The 19,892-nt window shown below is 38.6% G+C and overlaps 1 protein-coding gene across 6 annotated transcripts in view; it reads right to left on the bottom strand.

Annotated features, from left to right (window-relative positions):
• The window catches only part of Cep290 (Centrosomal protein 290kDa), a 1,403,175-nt gene that overhangs the window by 577,102 nt on the left and 806,181 nt on the right, over positions 1-19,892 (bottom strand). For all 6 annotated transcript variants that reach the window (XR_010858542.2, XM_067136188.2, XM_067136189.2 and 3 more), the window contains one exon: positions 5,934-6,234. Coding sequence is in view for 5 of the 6 variants with exons in the window: in XM_067136188.2 (XP_066992289.2) it covers positions 5,934-6,234 (301 nt within the window). In the remaining variant the exon portion in view is untranslated. The remainder of the gene's footprint in view (positions 1-5,933; positions 6,235-19,892) is intronic.

Here is a 19,892-nt window from a genome sequence, read left to right on the forward strand (position 1 = left end):
TTGAGTATGTACACAGGTTCCAGTGTGGTATGTGATGACCGTCCACATAGATACTGTACATACAGTACAATGGGTTAATGTACTGTGGATCAGGTTGTCGAGCAGTTGTTGGGAGATGGCCTTTCATTCTTGCACCGGTGCCTGTCATATCTCCAGAAGATTTAAGGGAGGGGAACACATGCACCCACACATCGACAGATTCATTCTTGCACCGGTGCCTGTCATATCTCCAGAAGATTTAAGGGAGGGGAACACATGCACCCACACATCGACAGAGGGCATTTCAGGCACGCTTGATGAGGTTTAGAATATGGGAATAGGTAGACTAGGCCATTCATCTGGTGTCTTCTGTTTTATGGTCCTCCTCCATGATCACAGCCCACTGTAGTTGTGCATTGTCATCCATCGGTAGGAACGTGGGACCCACTGCACCCCTAAAACGGCAGATGTAATTTTGTAGATTGACATCCTGGTACACCAGACGTGTTGCAGTTCCCTGCATAATGCTGCTTCACACCATACCACCACCACCTCCACACTGGTCCATTTCGAGCACATTAGCGGGTACATATCTCATTCATATTTCACGCCAGACGAATACATGACAAGAATCACTCTTGAGAGTATACTTGGAGTAGTCAGCGAAGCAAACCTGGGTCCACTCTACACCAGGGATTACAGGCTCCTCTGTGGGCATTGGTCAGTGGAATGCACATAGTAGGCCTCCATGCCTGTTGAGTCATCTGTACACTAAGTGTCTAGGAACAGCTGTACCAGTGGCAGCAGCAAGGTGCCCTTGCAGTACTCAGACACTTATGGTGAGATACCTTTCTTGTACACTGTAGATGTTCTCTGCTGTATTGCCAAGATGTTTTCTATCTGGTGAGATGACACTTCATGGCATATGTAGCTGCCGTGGTATGCCCTTCTGCGTTTGGTCAGCCTTTAGTCTCTTCTCTATCCTGACCCTCATTATATCATCAATATGTGAATACTGAGCCATTTCCAACTCACAATCACCACTGACAGCAATATCACATCTGTGAGTCATCGGTCCCGTTACAATGCCACCACCCACCTGACCAACATCACAGTTACTGCAAGGTGTTTGGTGCAGTGATTTCAAGCCACAACATGCACACCAAAGTTTTGTTTGCACCACCTGGATCAGAATTAACCTTAATTTATGAGCACGAGTGTAAGGCATAAACATTATTTCTACCCATGTAGCTAGGCTTGATTTTTGAAAATTCTAAATGCTTGTGGCCTACCAGTGCAAGCAAGTCTTTTCCTCTTGTATTGCAGTAATGTACAGTATATTTGACTTTTATAACATTACAAATTGTTTTGAAGGTGTAGGTTCTATATGCTAAAAGACAGGGTCATAATCTGTACATATCTGAACACCTGTTTGCACAGTTCATTATATTTGAATTTTGCTGGGTATCTAACTTAATGGATCGTTTCTGCATAATTTATAAAAATTCTGCTGGGAAGTATTACCTCATAATTCTGTGCCATATGTTGTGGGGAAATAGATCACTCTTGCAGTGCTGGCAGGACCTATTTAACTATTTAACCACTATTCTGAAGATAAAGAGCCCCTTACTGATTATCTGAACTAATTTCTCTGTATGTTTCTTCAGAGTAAATATTCATCTATTCTCATTGATTGCATCCTCTCCACTGCAAATGTGCAGTTCGAAGTCAGTAAACATGACTTTCTCTCTTGTGTGCTATCTCAGCATAATAAGATACACAACATGATAAGGACTTCATTAAGATCAAAAGTAACTTTAATTTAACAACAAAAATATTTATGAATATTACTCATTTTGAAGGAGAGTCTACCCTTTCATAATTAGATAACAGTATTACGATACAAAAGTGATGGTGGAGATAACCTAAAAGTGAATAAATAACCAATGAAACAAAGAGTTTATACATAAGAATACTGAAAAATTATAACTGAATTATTTACTTGCAAAATGTAAGACAAAATACTATGGTACAGTCTGGTAAGTATGAAGAGAAGCAAGTTCGCAAACAAAACAATGTTACAGATAGTTGAACTGCAGTGCCTGGTAAACTGAACAATGGTATCTTTTCACAGTGTAATGGAGTTTGGCATAGAGAATATTAACTTATTTCAGTTTAAGTTTAAAAATAAATTAAAGTTATCTTTTGCTCTGAGAATCACAACCTGTTTCAGCATCAGAATCTGGATGCATCACATGCTTGGGAAAACCTGCACTTCCTGCAAAACATAAATAGGAAGAAAGCAGAGTGCTGATGGTTTGGAAGGGAGCCTGACATACAGGAAAGTAATATTAAGGAGAATGCAGAAATAAAGAAGAAATAAATATGGATTTTAGTTTTTACCTTAAACTAATTTCAAATATATTATCTCAAATAATGCAACAAACTATTCCATTGAAAGTGTTGTACAGTTTTGACATGGAATTAACTGAATGTATTTCTTCATTGCAGGATACACAGGAAACACTTTCAGATGTTTCGTCCCTGTTGTGACACATCTCACTGCGACTGCTGGCTGTGATGATTCTGCAGATCATGCAGAAGGTGAAGTTTCACCTGTTCTCTTGTCTTTGTCTCATGCAAATAAACATTCACATTCACAGTCAGCAGTTCAGCATCCGCATGCAGTGCTACAAATTTTGAGAGGAGGCAGAGTATCCAGATCCAAGTCATATGTTTCTCCCGAGCATGTAAGGCACAAAAAGAGGAACGGGCTGGGAGACTTCACTGCCAGCAAAACAGATTTCAATGATTTCAGATGCCAATTCTTACTGGAAAAGCATGAGTTGGAGATGGATATTTTTTGTACAAATCTTCAGGTGGCAAAAACAGAATTGGAAATCAAGAGAGCCATTTTAAATAAAGTAATAAATAATTTCCATTTCAATGAAAGAATGTGTTAAAACTTTCGAAACAGACTTTCAACGTATTAGGTCATGTTACGTACATGTAGTACGTGTTGAAGAGATGTTAAGTACATAACAAAAATGGCCAGCCGGACACCAGTGGGATCCGAACCCACAACCTCTCGATTTCGCGTCGGTTGGTCGGGAGGTTGTGGGTTCGGATCCCACTGGTGTCCGGCTGGCCATTTTTGTTCTGTACTTAACATCTCTTCAACACGTACTACATGTATGTAACACGACCTAATATGCTGAAAGTCTGTTTCGATTATAATGCGGTTGTGAAAATTCAATATTCATTGTTAAAACTTTATTTACCTTTCTGCCACTTCCATAAAATGTGTATTTATGAGTGCAGGTCTGACTGCATTTCTCCCATTTCCTCTTCCTCATCTGTCTCTGGGTAGATTCTTGCAATTATACCTTCATCAAGAGGTGGGGGGGGGTCATTTTCTCCTCTTTCCAATAGTAAGTTGTGGAGTGCAAAACATCCAGTAATGCATTCTAACGTGGTAGATCTTTGCCTTTTTACCACTCCAAATGCTCGCTCGATGCAGTTCCAAGTGTATACCAGAGTAGAATTGTACATCATCTCTGGTTCAGTCCTGGGATTTAATAAGGGTGTCAATAGAAAATCTGAGTATGGGTAACCTCCATCACCTAAAAAGATTCCATTGCCCATTTCCCTATTGACAAAGTGAGCACGCAGCCTACTCATTAAAAATATAGCGCTGTCATGTGTAGACCCCTGCCAACGGGCTAACAACATTCCAGAACTTTAATGAAGGTGTACAGACTGCCTGTACATTTATAGAAAAGAAACCTTTTCTATTACGGTACAGTTCTGCACCATTTCCACCTGGTGATATGATGGGATTGTGAGTACAGTCTATACAGCCACTCACTCTTGGAAACCCCGACATTGAGCTCGATAGCTGCAGTCGCTTAAGTGCGGTCAGTATCCAGTATGTTAAAAATTAAATAACTGGAAAGGAGGTTCAACCTATTCAATACTCAAAGGAAAGAAACGTAGCAATCACATTTCTATTTAAATGGGACCGGTTTCGACCTTAGTCAGCCATAAAAACATATAAAATGTTTATGAATGTTGGAGGTCAGTTCCACACTCTGTTAGGCACAAAGACACGACACCACATTCTGTCCTGCATAAAGTCACAACACTACTAATCAACATACGAAGATCAAAAAGGTTTGAATTCGCAGACGAACAGATCTGTAGTAGAAAGCCGCCAGCTCCCGGTGACCAGCGCGGCACACTCAAGGTCACGCGCTGCGGCCAAACACCAAAGTAGAGTGGAGAACGTTTCGAAGGTCCAGAACCTGTCACAGCTGCGGGAAGCCAATTACGTATATAAAAATATACGACGCCAATTAGTACAACTGAATGAGCACCCGTACTCCAGATAAGTTCTTGGCTGAATATTGAATATTGAATAGGTTGAACCTCCTTTCCAGTTATTTAATTTTTAACATCAATAATTTCAATACGGAACAATGAAATTTTTATCTTTAAATGCAGTATCCAGTATTCGGGAGATAGTAAGTTCGAACCCCACTGTCGGCAGCCCTGAAGATGGTTTTCCGTGGTTTCCCATTTTCACACCAGGCAAATGCTGGGGCTGTACCTTAATTAAGGCCACGGCCGCTTCCTTCCCACTCCTAGCCCCTTCCTATCCCATCGTCGCCATAAGACCTATCTGTGTCGGTGTGATGTAAAGCAACTTGCAAAAAAAAAAAAAAATAATTTTAAATGACATGGCAGAAAATTCTCTTTGTATTTCCAGACGTTCTCTGTCAATCGGATCAAAGTTTCGGCGAGAACTGCAATCTCATGTGTCACTTGCCTAACCACTCTGCAGATGGTTGATTTGTGAACCCCTACCAAGTTGCTCAAAACAATCTGAAAACACCCAGTAGCGTGAAACCAAAGTGTTATTAGAAGCTAGTTCATGGGAGAGAGAGGGTGGTTTCTATTTGTTTGTCTACAAATGCTATCCTCAATAACTGACAATAAAAAAAACACACAAGTCCTTACTTAACCTAAATCTTTTTACAAACTCACTTTCATTACACATAAAAAACAGTTCATGTCTATCATGGAAAAAGTCTTCTTCTTAATATAATGTCTTCATATTGTTCAAAGATTTCTTCATCAGAAGAATCCATATTAATAAATTACCTGTACTAGATATAATTGTGACAACTGACAGGCGAACACGCCACGGCAGGAGTACGGCACGGTATGAAAATTACAAAAGATAAACAAGCATCCTGCAGATAGATTGAAGTTTTGTCATGTTGGCTTATTAATTCTAGAAAGTCTGGTTTTACATAGAGATAAGTATTTATTTCAAGATTTGGTTGATATAAATTAATCGTTCCATGTTCAACATTGAGGTTATTTTGTGAAAATAATGACTACGGAAAACACAATTGTACATCACTCGAATCGCACTTTCTACATGAACTTGAATTTATTTATCATTGAAGCATTTAATCGGGTGTATTTAATGAAAGAATAGCATCCTTGAGTTTAACGACTGCAAGCACTGATTGGATAATGCTTCATCAGCATGAATTTGCTGGTGAAATCTGATGGGAGGTTGATCGTTGATCAAACACAGATTGCTGTTTCTTCAACTCACGTAGGATGATTGCCAATCAAACCCACACTGATTGCCAAATCAAATTCCGGTCAAACTCTGATTGGCTTTTCTGCAACCGGGCCTTAGCGAGTTACTTCATCATTTTATAATTTATTGTACTGTACATTAACGGTTTACAACAGAAACATTTAATAAAGCTACACAAACATTTTAATAAAAAACATTTCACTTCTAAAATACATAAGAGGGTATTAATTTGACTCCAAAATATGTTAGTGAACATAATAATATGAACAGTGAGAGTAAGACTAAATATTCAGCACAATCCAGTAGGGAAATGTTAAAAGGGACAAAGAAAACTCACCCTAAGGCGCAGCTCTGTGTTGCGGTTATGCCACTCCACCAGCTGTTTCTGCCCTTGCGTCTGCAGGGCTGCCTCTTCTAAAGCAGATTTCAGCTCCTTCATGGATTTAATCTCGAGCTCCAGTTGGTCTCTCTTGACGACCGCTCCGTAAGCTGTCCTGTGAGCCTCGCACAGCTGCCCTGCGAAAACTCTTCTCTCTTCCATCAGTCGGAGCAGCGACAGCGAGATATGCTCCTGAGAAGCCAGGGGTACGGCTCCACTATACTGCTGTCTCAGCTCCTGAACCATTTGGTGAAGGACCCTGTATATAAACCATACATTTTAACTAGACACTCTGCATTCCGTATTAACATCAGCTATTCAAATGATTAAGAGATATAATAATCCACCTTTTCAATACATACAATCAGTGAAATTGGTTCACTAAGACATAAACGAGTAGTACCGTACTTCTCTGAATCCAAGACGATGGTTTTTTCTCAGAAATGCATCTGAAAAATCAAGGGTCGTTTTGCATTCCGTGACCTAACAGTAATGAACACCACATCAACCTGCAACAACCTTATACAACACTACCTCTGCCAGCTGGTTGTACAGTGCCTCTGTGTAATGTCACTGGTTCTCGGGAAATAGTTAAGAGTGAATGACATTCTACTAGCCTCTATAAAAACGTTTCTCAGATTCACAGAATAGCATGAAAACATCACTCTCGAGCTGATTGCAAGGTCAATCATAATGTACTCGGGAGCCCCAGCTGCACAGGAAACGTTATTCGAATTAGAATAGCAAGGATGCGATCCTTAGAATTCTTAGAAAGGTCACGGTTACTCAGTGGCAGATTTATAACACTTCCAATATACCTGACGCTTAATAATAGTAACAGTTTTATAAACAGCAGGAATATTTTCACGATGGATCATCATATTCTAGAGACACATAGAACAGATACCGGTATGTCGGGATATTTTGAACAGGTTCTCATCCATATTATGATGCCAATTTTAAGTTAACGGTTATCAAACAAGCCGAAATGAACAATAATTGTGCAGCTGCAAGAAAATACAGCATAATAATTAATGCCAATGCTCGGCATTGCTGTGAAGACAAATACAATAGAAGTCTGTTATAGCAAGAATTCATAACGGCGAAAAATTTACTCGATATAGCGGGCTGTCATTAATATCAAATTTTTTCTTGAAAGTCGGCAAAGCCCTCACACACATTCCATTCGGTATGTAAAGGCAATCCGTTTGTTCAAAACTTGAGTTTTCACAGATTTCCATACTATGGCTTACTCGTTAGTTATTTTTCTAACTCCGAGACAACATGAATGTGGATGTTTAATTTCATTCTGAAGAAATGGAGCAGTATCATTCCAGTGGCTTCTGTGGCAAACTTATCACTTTTCTTATTATAACAATCACCTAACCTAACTTAACCACCTTATTTATCATGAAAACATATTTCAAGCACTAGTAGAGTAATGATAACCTTGTTGCTATAAATTACTCAGGAATAGCCTTTCTGAAATTTAACCAGACATGAGAAAATACAGTGTAACCTCGTAGTACGCGCTCCTCATTATGACGATTTCCCACTTATCACGTCATAAATTCAAAGTCCCAATACACGTCATATTAATTCTATTTAAAATATCCCATTTATTGTATCACAAAATGTCAAAATATCATTATTACTGCTCAGTACAATCACATTTTTTTCAGTCCTGAAATTGTTCTTTGTCATCCCGTGTGAAAATGAAAGTGATTTCCAACACAGATCAGAGCCTTCGCGACAGGAGGCAGGAAGCAGAAAGTTAGGCGGAAACTGGAAATGGCCTTGAATTCTGGAATTTTCATTGATGTTGTGGAAGAACACAGCTTGTATTTCACATTTCATTCAGAAGTTAGAAACGTATTCTGTATCGATTGATGCAGCGAAGGGTAGCTAATATTTGTCGCGTGATAGACAATGTAATGATTACGAACATAATTGTGTGAAGTTGACTAGCGTAGTGCGTATTTGTCTTGTGGTAGCCCCATTATAGATACTGAAAAGGCCGTGAAACAGTTTATTATAGAAGACAAATACAAGAAGTGGAAAGGCATCCGCATCTTTCAACGGTGGTGCGCATGTTGAAACTTGCACCATCAAGTTTCAACTCTTGATCGAAGTGTTGTCCCATTCAAGACGATGGTCAAAGTCCTTTCTCTTGCACATGGCCAAGTTTAACCTCCAAATAATTCATGGTCGAAGATTGAGATCTGCAATAATGCACTGATACTTTTAACGGTCTTTTTACACACTATTTTCAATTAATAAGCCCCAGGGGAAAAGGTTTTCATATTTGTTCTCTTGTCCATTTCACGCCTTTTAATACTCTCATCGCAACTTTAGAAATGGTAGACAGCCTATATCTTTCACCTGTACATACACGACGTAAAGTGCACGCATGCAGTACAGGAATATTTAAAATAGTTATATTTTTGAAACAGCCTTGTCAATACACTTATTAATGAAAGAAAATTATATATTCAACCAATCATGTTTCAGGAATACAACCATTCACTTCATCAGTGAATAAATAAATGTCTTTCATTAATAAGTGTATTGACAATGCTGATTCAAATATAACTATTTTAAATAATTCTGTACTACATTCAAACTAGTCAATACGGATCAAACAATCATTTTAACCTAACATGGTTAAGTTTATCAAATGCACGCATGTCGGAGAAAAACATATCAAGTGTTTACATATTTGTGTTGGATAGTTTCTATTTGTGTATTCAATAGTATGTTTTCTTGCTTAACACATTACCTTTCCTTGTCCCCTGCAGAAAGGCCTTACGAGGTTTTACTGAATATACTAACCTCCGAAATCAGCCATTAACTCTGCGCCGTATCTTGATGTGTATCACATTTTTGCTGAATTTAAGTACAGAGTTTTAAAATTAAGTAATCATTTACTTCAGCGTTTATTTCTAACACGTTAACTACTGCTATCGGCCTCATTACCTATGCATTCATTATGAAAACATGTTCTCTTTCATTTCAAATTGTGCATATAGAACACCAAATGTGATAAAAACTTTCCAGTCTGTCAGACACACAACAATTTCAAATGTAAATTAAAACACTATAAGTATACCTGTAAAAATCACATATACAAAGAATGACATGTTTCGTTCTACAAGAACATCCTCAGATTCTATCAAATCAATTAAATTATGTGCATATATATATATATATATATATATATATATATATACAGTACAGCTTATATAGTGTAAATTTGTCTCTGATATGGAGTTAGGTGATAATATGAACAATATGTGAGCAAAAAATGATTGTATAGGGAACGACCAACACCGTATAATGAAATATTTTGTACTTACCTACATTGCCAAAGAAACGTCTGTTGTCACCTCTCACTGTAACAGATCTGAGATCCTGGGAGAGGTTTTGAGCTTGTCTAACAGTTCCTCAGGGAGAGGCACGTGTAATGATGTGGATTTTTCCTATTGGTTGGAGGAGAGCAGGTTGATACCTTCATTCTAAAGCTAGCAACTGTAGGAGTATAGGGGCAGAGCATTGTGAAATATTCTTCAACTATCATCTTCTAGTAATAATGTATTATATAAATACAAGTTCATGATGTGGGTTTAATAAATTAGGTATTGAAATAGAGTGTACCTATTAGATGTTATTTTTAATGTTAACTCATGTTCTGCCTACATGAAACATTTATTTTATTATTTTTTATATTCACTATTAATATTATTAATATTATAATATCTTAGGAATGTTCCTGCAAGTTGTATTCAGTGATATTTGATAATCTATAAAGATCACCCAGAGCCTGCAAGGACGGTGCATGAGTCAGGTGCACATATAAGAATATCCTAACCCACATTCCAGACCTTTAAATCAGAGATTACCTCCTGTGGGATTCATTAAGTGCTAATATATAAGTGTAATGTTGTCCAGATATTAATTAAGTAAGGTGAATAGGGGTGAATTTTTTAAAAGGGTATGTTCATTCAGGTTGTTTTCATTATCTTTTTTTGCGATGTACTGTAAATTTCGATGGTATCCTTAATATTCAAGGATTTACTGTTATTTTCAAAGTGTAAAATTTTAGAAGCATGTTGATGTCTGCGAAATGGTGTGTACAGTCATATACATGCTCTCTGAAGGTTGAATGCCGATTATATCTGATGACGTTTTTCTGTTCTTTGTGTCTTGTTTGGAAATTACGTTTTGTTTGGTCTGTATGTGGCTTTGCAGTTAGGTTCCTGGCATTTGAGTTCGAATACTCCTGACTTGGCAAAAGAGTCTATTTTATTTAGGCTGCATTTGCTGATGTGTGTCTGGTGGGTGTTGTTTGTTCTAAAAGCAACTTTTAGACCTTGCTTTTTGAAAATATTAGCTACTTTGTATGAAGGACGTACTATATTGTTTTACATTTTATTTTTGTCTACCCAAATGAAGTTGTTACATCCACCTCCTCAACATAATCTCCTTGTAATTGCATGCACTTTTGCCACTGATGTGTCAATCTCTCCAGACCTTCCTGAAACCATTCTTTCAGAGTGCTGCATACCCATGCCTTGACAGCTGAGTCCAGTTCTGTAAAATCCACAAAACGGCACCACGCAGAGGTTTCTTCATATTCCCAAACAGGTGATAATCACATTGTGCCAAGTCGGGAGAACATGGTGGGTGCGGCAGCACCGTAAATTCCATTTGATTAATGGCAGCAGTAGTCTCTCGGCTGTGTGGGGCTGGATATTGTCATGTTGCAGAAGCACACCTTTAGCCCATTTCCCTTGACGCTTAGTTTAAGTAGCACGACATAAGTGCTTAAGGGTTACCACCTATGCTGCACTATTAATTGTGGCCCCAAATTCCAACCAGTCAATGAGGATGATGCCCTTTGTGTCCCAGAACACTGTTGCAATTCGCTTGCCAACTGATGGCCATGTCTAGCCATGAAGTCGACTGTATCTCGATCATGGCGTTGCAAAAGTTTTCTACACACGTTCCCATGCCTCTGATTTTTGTCTGCAGACACAGTCTAGGCACTCACATGGACGACACCCTCCCCAACTGTAAGTGGCCGTGAACAATCCGCTGAAGGGTGTTTCGGCTATTTGCCGTGGCTGCCTCCATTTCTGTAAATGTGATGAATTTGTTTCCTTGGATGGCCTGTTTGACCTGGGCAATGTTGGCTGGTGTTGACACTGTCATATTCCTTCCAGAACTGATTCCCTTGTCCACTAATATGCGCCCTGTTTTCCAACCTTCCATCCAGCAGTAAACTGTTTTCTGTGATGGCGCATGTTCTCCACAGACTGCCACCAAGCGCCGATGAATTTCTGCAGTGGTCACACCTTCTTTCCATATGAACAAAGTCGTATAGCACCGCTCCTGACGGTTGCTTTCCATGTTGTCTGCTCCTACGATGACAGAGTTGTTATGAAATGGCTATGACAAGTGCATTCCTTGGCCCCTGTGCGTGTGCTGCTACCAAACAGTGGAAAAAGACACTAGTTACATGTCACCACCTCCAAAGTGAAATGCGAACTATACCTGGACGTATAAAAAAGTAAAGTGTAAAACAATATAGTACGCCCCTCATATGTGTTCTTGTTGACGTAGTTGATAACTATGTACTTTTCCCTGTCATGTGTGGTGGTTTTCTGGGCATTTTTCTTATGTTTATTTTGTTTATCTACTGTCCTTGGAGGGTGGTTGTTTTCTTTCACTATTTGTTTAACCTTTCAAGCGGCAATGACAGAAAAAATTGTCATAGCTGCATGGCTTCCTAAGTGGCCATGACAGAATATTCCGTCATCACATTTTAAATGTCCTTCGGCGATGGGTGTGCCGACTTACTCCGTCGTAGGATCCAAGATCGCTTTCCTTTGTGCGTGTATGTTAATTTCGGCTTTGCCTAAAGCAGCACTCTCCTAAAACCATGTAACCGGGCAAAATGCGTTCACTCCGCACCCAGGTGGCAGCCAGTCAGTACTGGCCGCCAGGCTGCTGATTGGTAGATAGTGCATTATGGCGGGTGCAAGCGGAGCTCAGAAACGTCTGGGAGAAGAAGAACAGTTTAATTTATTACCCTGTGATAATTCGGAGAATGATGTGTCTTCTGATAGTGAGACTAATGTTGAAATGTCAGGAGATAGTGCAATTGTGAAAGCGACTCAAGTGAACATGACGGTAGCAGTAACAGTGATATTCAGCTCGGTGTATGGACAAAGGTAGGATCTGAATGGCCAAGATTTACATTTACAGTGCAACCTGGACTAAGGGCCGGTATTATAATAAAGGTTTAAACTGTTGGTTCAGTTTAAACTTCGGTTTATCTGTTAGTCGTGTATTATAAAACTTAACCTTAAGTTTAACTAGAGATTAAGAATACACAACCTTACAATATGGCAGAACAAATGGATCTCGAAGATATTTTAAGGTGTTTGAAGAAATACTAAGCAATGACGGAGAAGTGGTTCAAATTTTTGAACGACCACGGGCACTACGACTTTTCCAAGCAAGGGGATGTCACTTTCATGTATGCAATGAAAAATAGTTTTGAAATAGGTTTAGGCTTACAAAACAGACTGTCAAAACCTTATTACAGCAAATTGGTGCTAGAATAAAACATGCAACGGAAAGGTAAGAATGTAAAAATGACGTTTTGAACTGTTTGAATGGCAAAAGTGTAAATTTTAGAAAATAAAGTACTGTAACTTCTTTCTATTTCAGAAATCATGCTGTAGAATTCCTCAACCAGCTACTAATAGCATTGCGGTTTTTTGCCTCCCGTAGTATGTTTATTAAAATGGGAGATTTCAGAGGAATTCATAAGGCCACTGTTTCACAGACTATATAAATATTTCTGTACTAATTGCACAAGCAATTCTATTTCCTTACAAGTAAAATTAGGACAACTTTTATTGCTTTTATCTGCCATTTTACCTACAAGAAGTAAACAAAATATTATCAATAGCCACCTTTTCTTGCATGTCACTACAAAACATTATCGACAGTCATCTTTTCTCGCAAGTCACTGCTAGTAAGTTTGTATATTTCCTTCTTCACCTCAGTTTAACTTGGGCCGCCCATTATAAGACTCAACATTGGTTTAAACTCAAGTTACAGTTTAAACTCAATCTTCAGTTTAAATCCTCAATATAATACCAGCCCTAATGTACAAATTGAAGACATAAATAATCCGCTAGAATATTTTCAATTGTTTATCACTCTTGAATTAGTGGAACTAGTAAGTACAGAAACCAACTGGTATGCTCAACAGTTTTTAGAAAGCACACCATCCTTGAAACTGTATTCGAGAGCGAATCAGTAGACTGAGACGAATAAAGACAAAATTATGACTTTACTTGCATTCTTTCTCTTGCAAGGCATTCATCAGCTACCTGGCAACATGAGCTACTTTTCTCGTGGACAGAGAGACGCCAATAATTTTGGAGCTGTTCTCTGAAAGATTTCTTCTCCTCACATTCTTACATTTTGTCAATAACGAAACATACGATGAAGCCACATGAGGTCCGAAGAAACTCTACAAATTGAAACTTATTCTGGACCACTTGAATTTTTTTTTTTTTTTTTTGCTAGGGGCTTTACGTCGCACCGACACAGATAGGTCTTATGGCGACGATGGGATGGGAAAGGCCTAAGAGTTGGAAGGAAGCGGCCGTGGCCTTAATTAAGGTACAGCCTCAGCATTTGCCTGGTGTGAAAATGGGAAACCACGGAAAACCATCTTCAGGGCTGCCGATAGTGGGATTCGAACCTACTATCTCCCAGATGCAAGCTCACAGTCGCACGCCTCTACCCGCACGGCCAACTTGCCCGGTGGACCACTTGAATAGTAGATTCCGAAGTGTGTACACATCCAAAAGCGATGTGTCTGTAGACGAGTCTCTTATGTTGTGGAAGGGATGTTTGTCGTGGAAAGTTTTCATACCGTCTAAGCGCTCAAGATTCGGTATCAAATCAAATCATTTGAATTGTGTGAATCTAAGTCTGGTTACGCATGGAATGTCTTGGTGTATATAGAAAAAGATACTCAGTTTGATGACTCACTGAAAAATGAGCCGTATGGTTCGAAAGTTGTTTTCCAACTTATGGCACCGCTTCTAAACAAAGGGCATCGCATAACAATGGATAACTGGTTCTTGAGCCCAGATTTGTACAACAAGCTGTATGATGAGGAGACAGATGCAATGGGTACGTTATGTCACAATCGACAGGGCATTCTGTTGGAAATCAAGAACAGCACACTCAGGAAGGGAAAGAAAGTGGCAGTTTATAATGGGAAACTCATGATAATGAAGTGGAAGGATAGAAAAGATGTGTTGCTCATAAGTACTACGCAGGATCATACCATGGAGTTGTGTAGGGAGAGAGAGAGAGAGAGAAAGAAACCACAAGACCAAAGCTATTGACTACAATTGTCAGATGGGCAGAGTTGACCTGAATAATGCGTATCTCGTGAGTTATCGAAGTACTCGTAAAGAACTGAAGAGGTACTATTAGAAGCACTTCTGCCATATGCTGGACATATGCTGCCTAAATGCCTACTTCTTGTACAAGAAGTCCGGAGGTCCGGATACCCAATTAGAATTCCAGATGAGACTTATTGAGAACATCATAGCGAAGTAATAATAATAATTTATTAATTATTAATTATTATTATTATTATTATTATTATTATTATTATTATTATTATTATTATTATTATTATTATTATTATGTCATATGACCTCCGGAGAGGCCTGGTGATGTCTTTTTCTTGTCGACAGCCTTATAAGTGACCTGCATGTCTGTGAAGATGAGGGCCCTACCTAGGATGATTTCTACTGCTAAATACGCCACACACACCCAGCCCCCGAACCAATGGAATTAACCAATTAACACTTCGAGGGTGGAAGCATATATATATTGTACCAGGAAAAGTTCGTGGGTTTAGGGCATGAGACGGACCTCAGGTAGTGGAAGTTGATTTTGGAGCCGATACAGCGTAGGATAGAATCGCAGGGCGAATAATAGATGGTTATACTTTTTCCAAATAATTTATTAATAATGTTCAATGATTCATCATCCTGCAATATTAATATAGGACTCAGATCTTTCATTGAAATCAAAAGTTTAAATGTAAATCTTCTTGAATTCAGTTCGAGAAAAATAAATAAATATCACTGATCCTATAGTTTTTCTAACTTATGTGAAAACATGAAGTGTCAGTTCTTCACCTAAAGTCTTTCTAAGTATTAATTCATGAAATGAACACACACTTATGATTGAAAATTGAAATAAGAATTTAAATTTCTGTTGAAAGTTTCTTAGTTTGTTAGCCTTGAAATATAGAACACTTGAATATCCTAGAGTTCTTCTATGTAATATGAATATTAAATTTTGAATCATAAAAAGATGAATTTTTGAAAAATGATGAAAAACTACGAAATATTGTTCACACGCAGCGCTGAGAAAATCACTGTTCAAGATTGATAAGAAAAAGTCAGTCAGTTTGTGACTACTCACTTAGTAAAGAAAATTTGGCTTACAAATGTTGATGTGGAGAATGGGAGTCTGGAACATTCCGCGGAGTGCGGGCGGAGACTCGAACTCGATGTTCCACGAAGAAACCACGTTGATGTCCCTCGATGGGTACCATAGATGAGATCACCAAGATTTCCACTGCTCGTGGAGGTGATTTTAGAACACGGAAAGTTCAATTGGCGCGAGTAGTAATTACAGATGCTATCATTCACTGTCAAACACAGTTCAGTTCGTATTTTAATTTTATGACGTTAAATGAATAATTACAGTCCTTGCTGCATAAACACTATTTTAAATCGTCACTGAGAATCGTGTTCTCCGATGAGTCACGCTTCTGTTCTGTCAGTGATAGTCACCGCAGACGAGTGTGGCGTCGGCGTGGAGAAAGGTCAAATCCGGCAGTAACTGTGGAGCGCCCTACCACTAGACAACGCGGCATCATGGTTTGGGGCGCTATTGCGTATGATTCCACGTCCCCTCTAGTGCGTATTCAAGGCACGTTAAATGCCCACCGCTACGTGCAGCATGTGCTGCGGCCGGTGGCACTCCCGTACCTTCAGGGGCTGCCCAATGCTCTGTTTCAGCAGGATAATGCCCGCCCACACACTGCTCGCATCTCCCAACAGGCTCTACGAGGTGTACAGATGCTTCCGTGGCCAGCGTACTCTCCGGATCTCTCACCAATCGAACACGTGTGGGATCTCATTGGACGCCGTTTGCAAACTCTGCCCCAGCCTCGTACGGACGACCAACTGTGGCAAATGGTTGACAGAGAATGGAGAACCATCCCTCAGGACACCATCTGCACTCTTATTGACTCTGTACCGCGACGTGTTTCTGCGTGCATCGCCGCTTGCGGTGGTCCTACATCCTACTGAGTCGATGCCGTGCGCATTGTGTAACCTGTATATCGGTTTGAAATAAACATCAGTTATTCGTCCGTGCCGTCTCTGTTTTTTCCCCAACTTTCATCCCTTTCAAACCACTCCTTCTTGGTGTTGCATTTGCTCTGCCAGTCAGTGTAATTTAAACCCTGAGTGGTATATCATAGCTGGATGTAGATTTTCTTGAATGCCAGCATGTAGCTTATTTTTTATTTATTTTTTTTGCTAGGGGATTTACGTCGCACCGACACAGATAGGTCTTATGGCGACGATGGGATAGGAAAGGCCTAGGAGTTGGAAGGAAGCGGCCGTGGCCTTAATTAAGGTACAGCCCCAGCATTTGCCTGGTGTGAAAATGGGAAACCACGGAAAACCATTTTCAGGGCTGCCGATAGTGGGATTCAAACCTACTATCTCCCGTATGCAAGCTCACAGCCGCGCGCCTCTACACGCACGGCCAACTCGCCCGGTGTATGTAGCTTATTAGAGGAAAGAGTAGATGCCAAATTGCCAAAAATGAGTTACTTGGTCGCCCGATTGTAGAGATGTGAAAGGAAGAAAAGAGTTGAAACCTGTGCAAGAAAGATTGGTCGCCCAACTGTGGGGCAGAGGAAGAGAGAGGATATCCAATATCCACCTCGGTTCAAGAAAGATTAATAGCCACCTTGGTTCAAGAAGGATTGGCGCCCAACGGTGCAGCAAGACTGAGAATGCCCAGTACAGTGACAAAATAAATATAGGGCACATGAAGGAAAATTAATGCCCAGCATTGGAGCAAGACTGAGGACACCCAGGGTGAATACAAGAATAACAGTTGAGAGTAACATGAAAAATCAATGCCCAGCAATGAGGCAAGACTGAGAAAGAGGATAGCATGACCAAGAGAAAGAATAATTAAGAGAACTTGATGCACAATTTTGAAGTAAGACTGAGAGGAAGAAGAAAATGATTAAAATTGGACATTTATGATTGAGGTCAAGAGAAGAAAAGGTTAGTAGAGGAACAGAAATTATTTCATGCTACTACATAGAAGAAAAAGCGAAAAGAAGGGCAAATCGAGAATCAAACGAGAATATATGCGGATGCATATGGGAGCGGAAGAAGAGTTATATGACAATAATATTAATAAAAAATAGCAATCATAATTTGAATAATTGATAAGTTAAGATGATTTATAATATTAATTTAGATTATGACATGATTTTAGATATGGTTAATAGGATAATAATTTAAGAAATACCAAGAATGCTTCTTTTTGAGTTTCATGAGACTGGGATAGTAGGATGGTTGGTTTATTGGGGGAAGTCAGATTGTCAATCCCAAATTTGATTGAAGTATTGATAAAATTATTGTGATATGTAGAGAGAGAGAGAGAGAGAGAGAGAAATAGGAAATGTAGCGAAATTTAATAATACAAATATTAAAATGTCGAATATAAACCAACTTTGTTCGCAATTTGAGAATATCAGAAGGAGCAGGAAGAGAGATTACAGGAAAAGGATGAGAAGATAGAGAAAATAACCGAAGAGTTAGAGAAGGCGAAAGAAGAGCAGAAAGGAATAATAGAAATATTAAAAGATATGACCAGAAAACAAGAAGAGATATAAAAGAGCCAACTGGAAGAATTGTTTGGAAAATTTTGAGAAGAATACCAACAGAAACAAGAATACCAACAGAAACAAAAAGAATATAATCAGAAACAAGAGGAGTATAACAGAAACAAGAAGAACTGCAGCGAAACCAGATGGAAGAGATAAGAAATATGGAAGAGAGACAAAAAGAGATGATGAAAACAGAAATTAGTAAAATCGGAAGAGAAGTTTTCGAAATAAAAAGTGGATTAACCAATCTTCGAACCGAAATGATTGAGACAATGGAAAATAAGAATAAAGAGATCTATGAAGAAGTCAATAGAATCAGGGGGGAATTAACAGAAAGTAAGAATTATATTCAAAGCTTGAAGGAGGATGAAATCAAGAGACTAACGGACAATATGGAGTCAATAAGAATCGATTAATATATAAGTAATAATAATAATAATAATAACGTAAACGTTTCCACCTTTTCAATACTACAATATATTTACAAAATTACAAATTATACGGTACTAGTTTCGACCCATCTAGGGGTCATCAGCCGTATTGGAGCAAAGATCATTTGTGGCGAAATCCTAAGACAATGTTATTTTAAAGAATAACAAGTGAAATGAGATGTTATGGTAATAGTTAATAATACAAGGAATATACATACTAAGAGGTTTTTAACAAAGAATAAAGTATAAATGGGGTGTTGTAAAAATAATCATGGAAATCAGTAAATTCTTGTATTGAAATGAAATATGGCTTAGGAAGAGGGCTTAAGGTGGGGCTGAAGGGTGCGGGAGAAAGTGCAATTGTCTTGGAAAAGTACCTTTGATTAAATTTAGGATTGAGTTTAGGTTGGCTGCATTATTGTTTCTGAGGAAAGTGATAAATAGATCGAAGAGTATGTTGGGTTTCTCTGAGATTTCATTGAGATTGTGACTGGCATTAAAGTATTGGTCTAGGTGTATGTAGTAATTTTCCATTATGTTCAGTAAAGGGCCCTTGTTTGCTAATACGAGGATGTCCATGTCTTGTTCAATATTGGTGAAATTATGGTTATAATCTTGCATGTGTTGGCCGATGGCTGAAAACTTGTTGTATTTTATTGCGTTAGTGTGCTCGTGGTATCTGATAATGAAGTTTCTCCCGGTTTGCCCGATGTAGGTTTTTTTACAGGTGGTACATTGGATCCTATAAACTCCTGATTTTAAAAAACTGCTGGTCTTGTTGATGTGTGAAGTATTGTATAAAACATTCATGTTCTTATTGTTGGTTTTGAAGGCTATTTTAACGCCTTGTTTCATAAAGATGTTGGTTAACTTGTAGATATCATTGTTGAACGTGAAGGTGGAAAATAAGATGTACAATATTATAGGTTAGGATCCACCTTTCAATACTCCGTAATAAGATGGTAAAAAGTAGTTACAACCTGTTTAATGGGACCGGTTTCAACACATTTTAAGTGTCATCATCAGCCAATTTGCGAAGATCTTAAAACAACTAGCACATTGAATATAGGCAAAAAATTAACATTGTATCATAACGTAGCAATTCAGTAAATGTTCAAAACACAATAATCACAGTCAAGAGAGTAAACAGAACATCACTATCTTGCGCCGAAAACAAATATAGCTGAAGTTCATAAGCAGGTCAAATATTCGCTTATGTAAAGTCGTTGCTAGGCAGGTCTTGTAGGCATTTGTTTCTCCGGCCGAAGAGCAAAAGGTGACGTGAATGAAGTCCTAGGAAAACAGTGTAGGATTTAATTTTGTCAAATTTCAAAGTGGATATATAGGTTTTATAAAATAATTTAAAACGTTAAAAAAGAATAAAGCCAAATAAAAAATATATTTAAAAAATAGGAAGAAATAATGAAAGAAATACGAGGTTCAACTCGA

Source organism: Anabrus simplex, chromosome 1, assembly GCF_040414725.1.
Source record: "Anabrus simplex isolate iqAnaSimp1 chromosome 1, ASM4041472v1, whole genome shotgun sequence".
Taxonomy (NCBI): domain Eukaryota; kingdom Metazoa; phylum Arthropoda; class Insecta; order Orthoptera; family Tettigoniidae; genus Anabrus; species Anabrus simplex.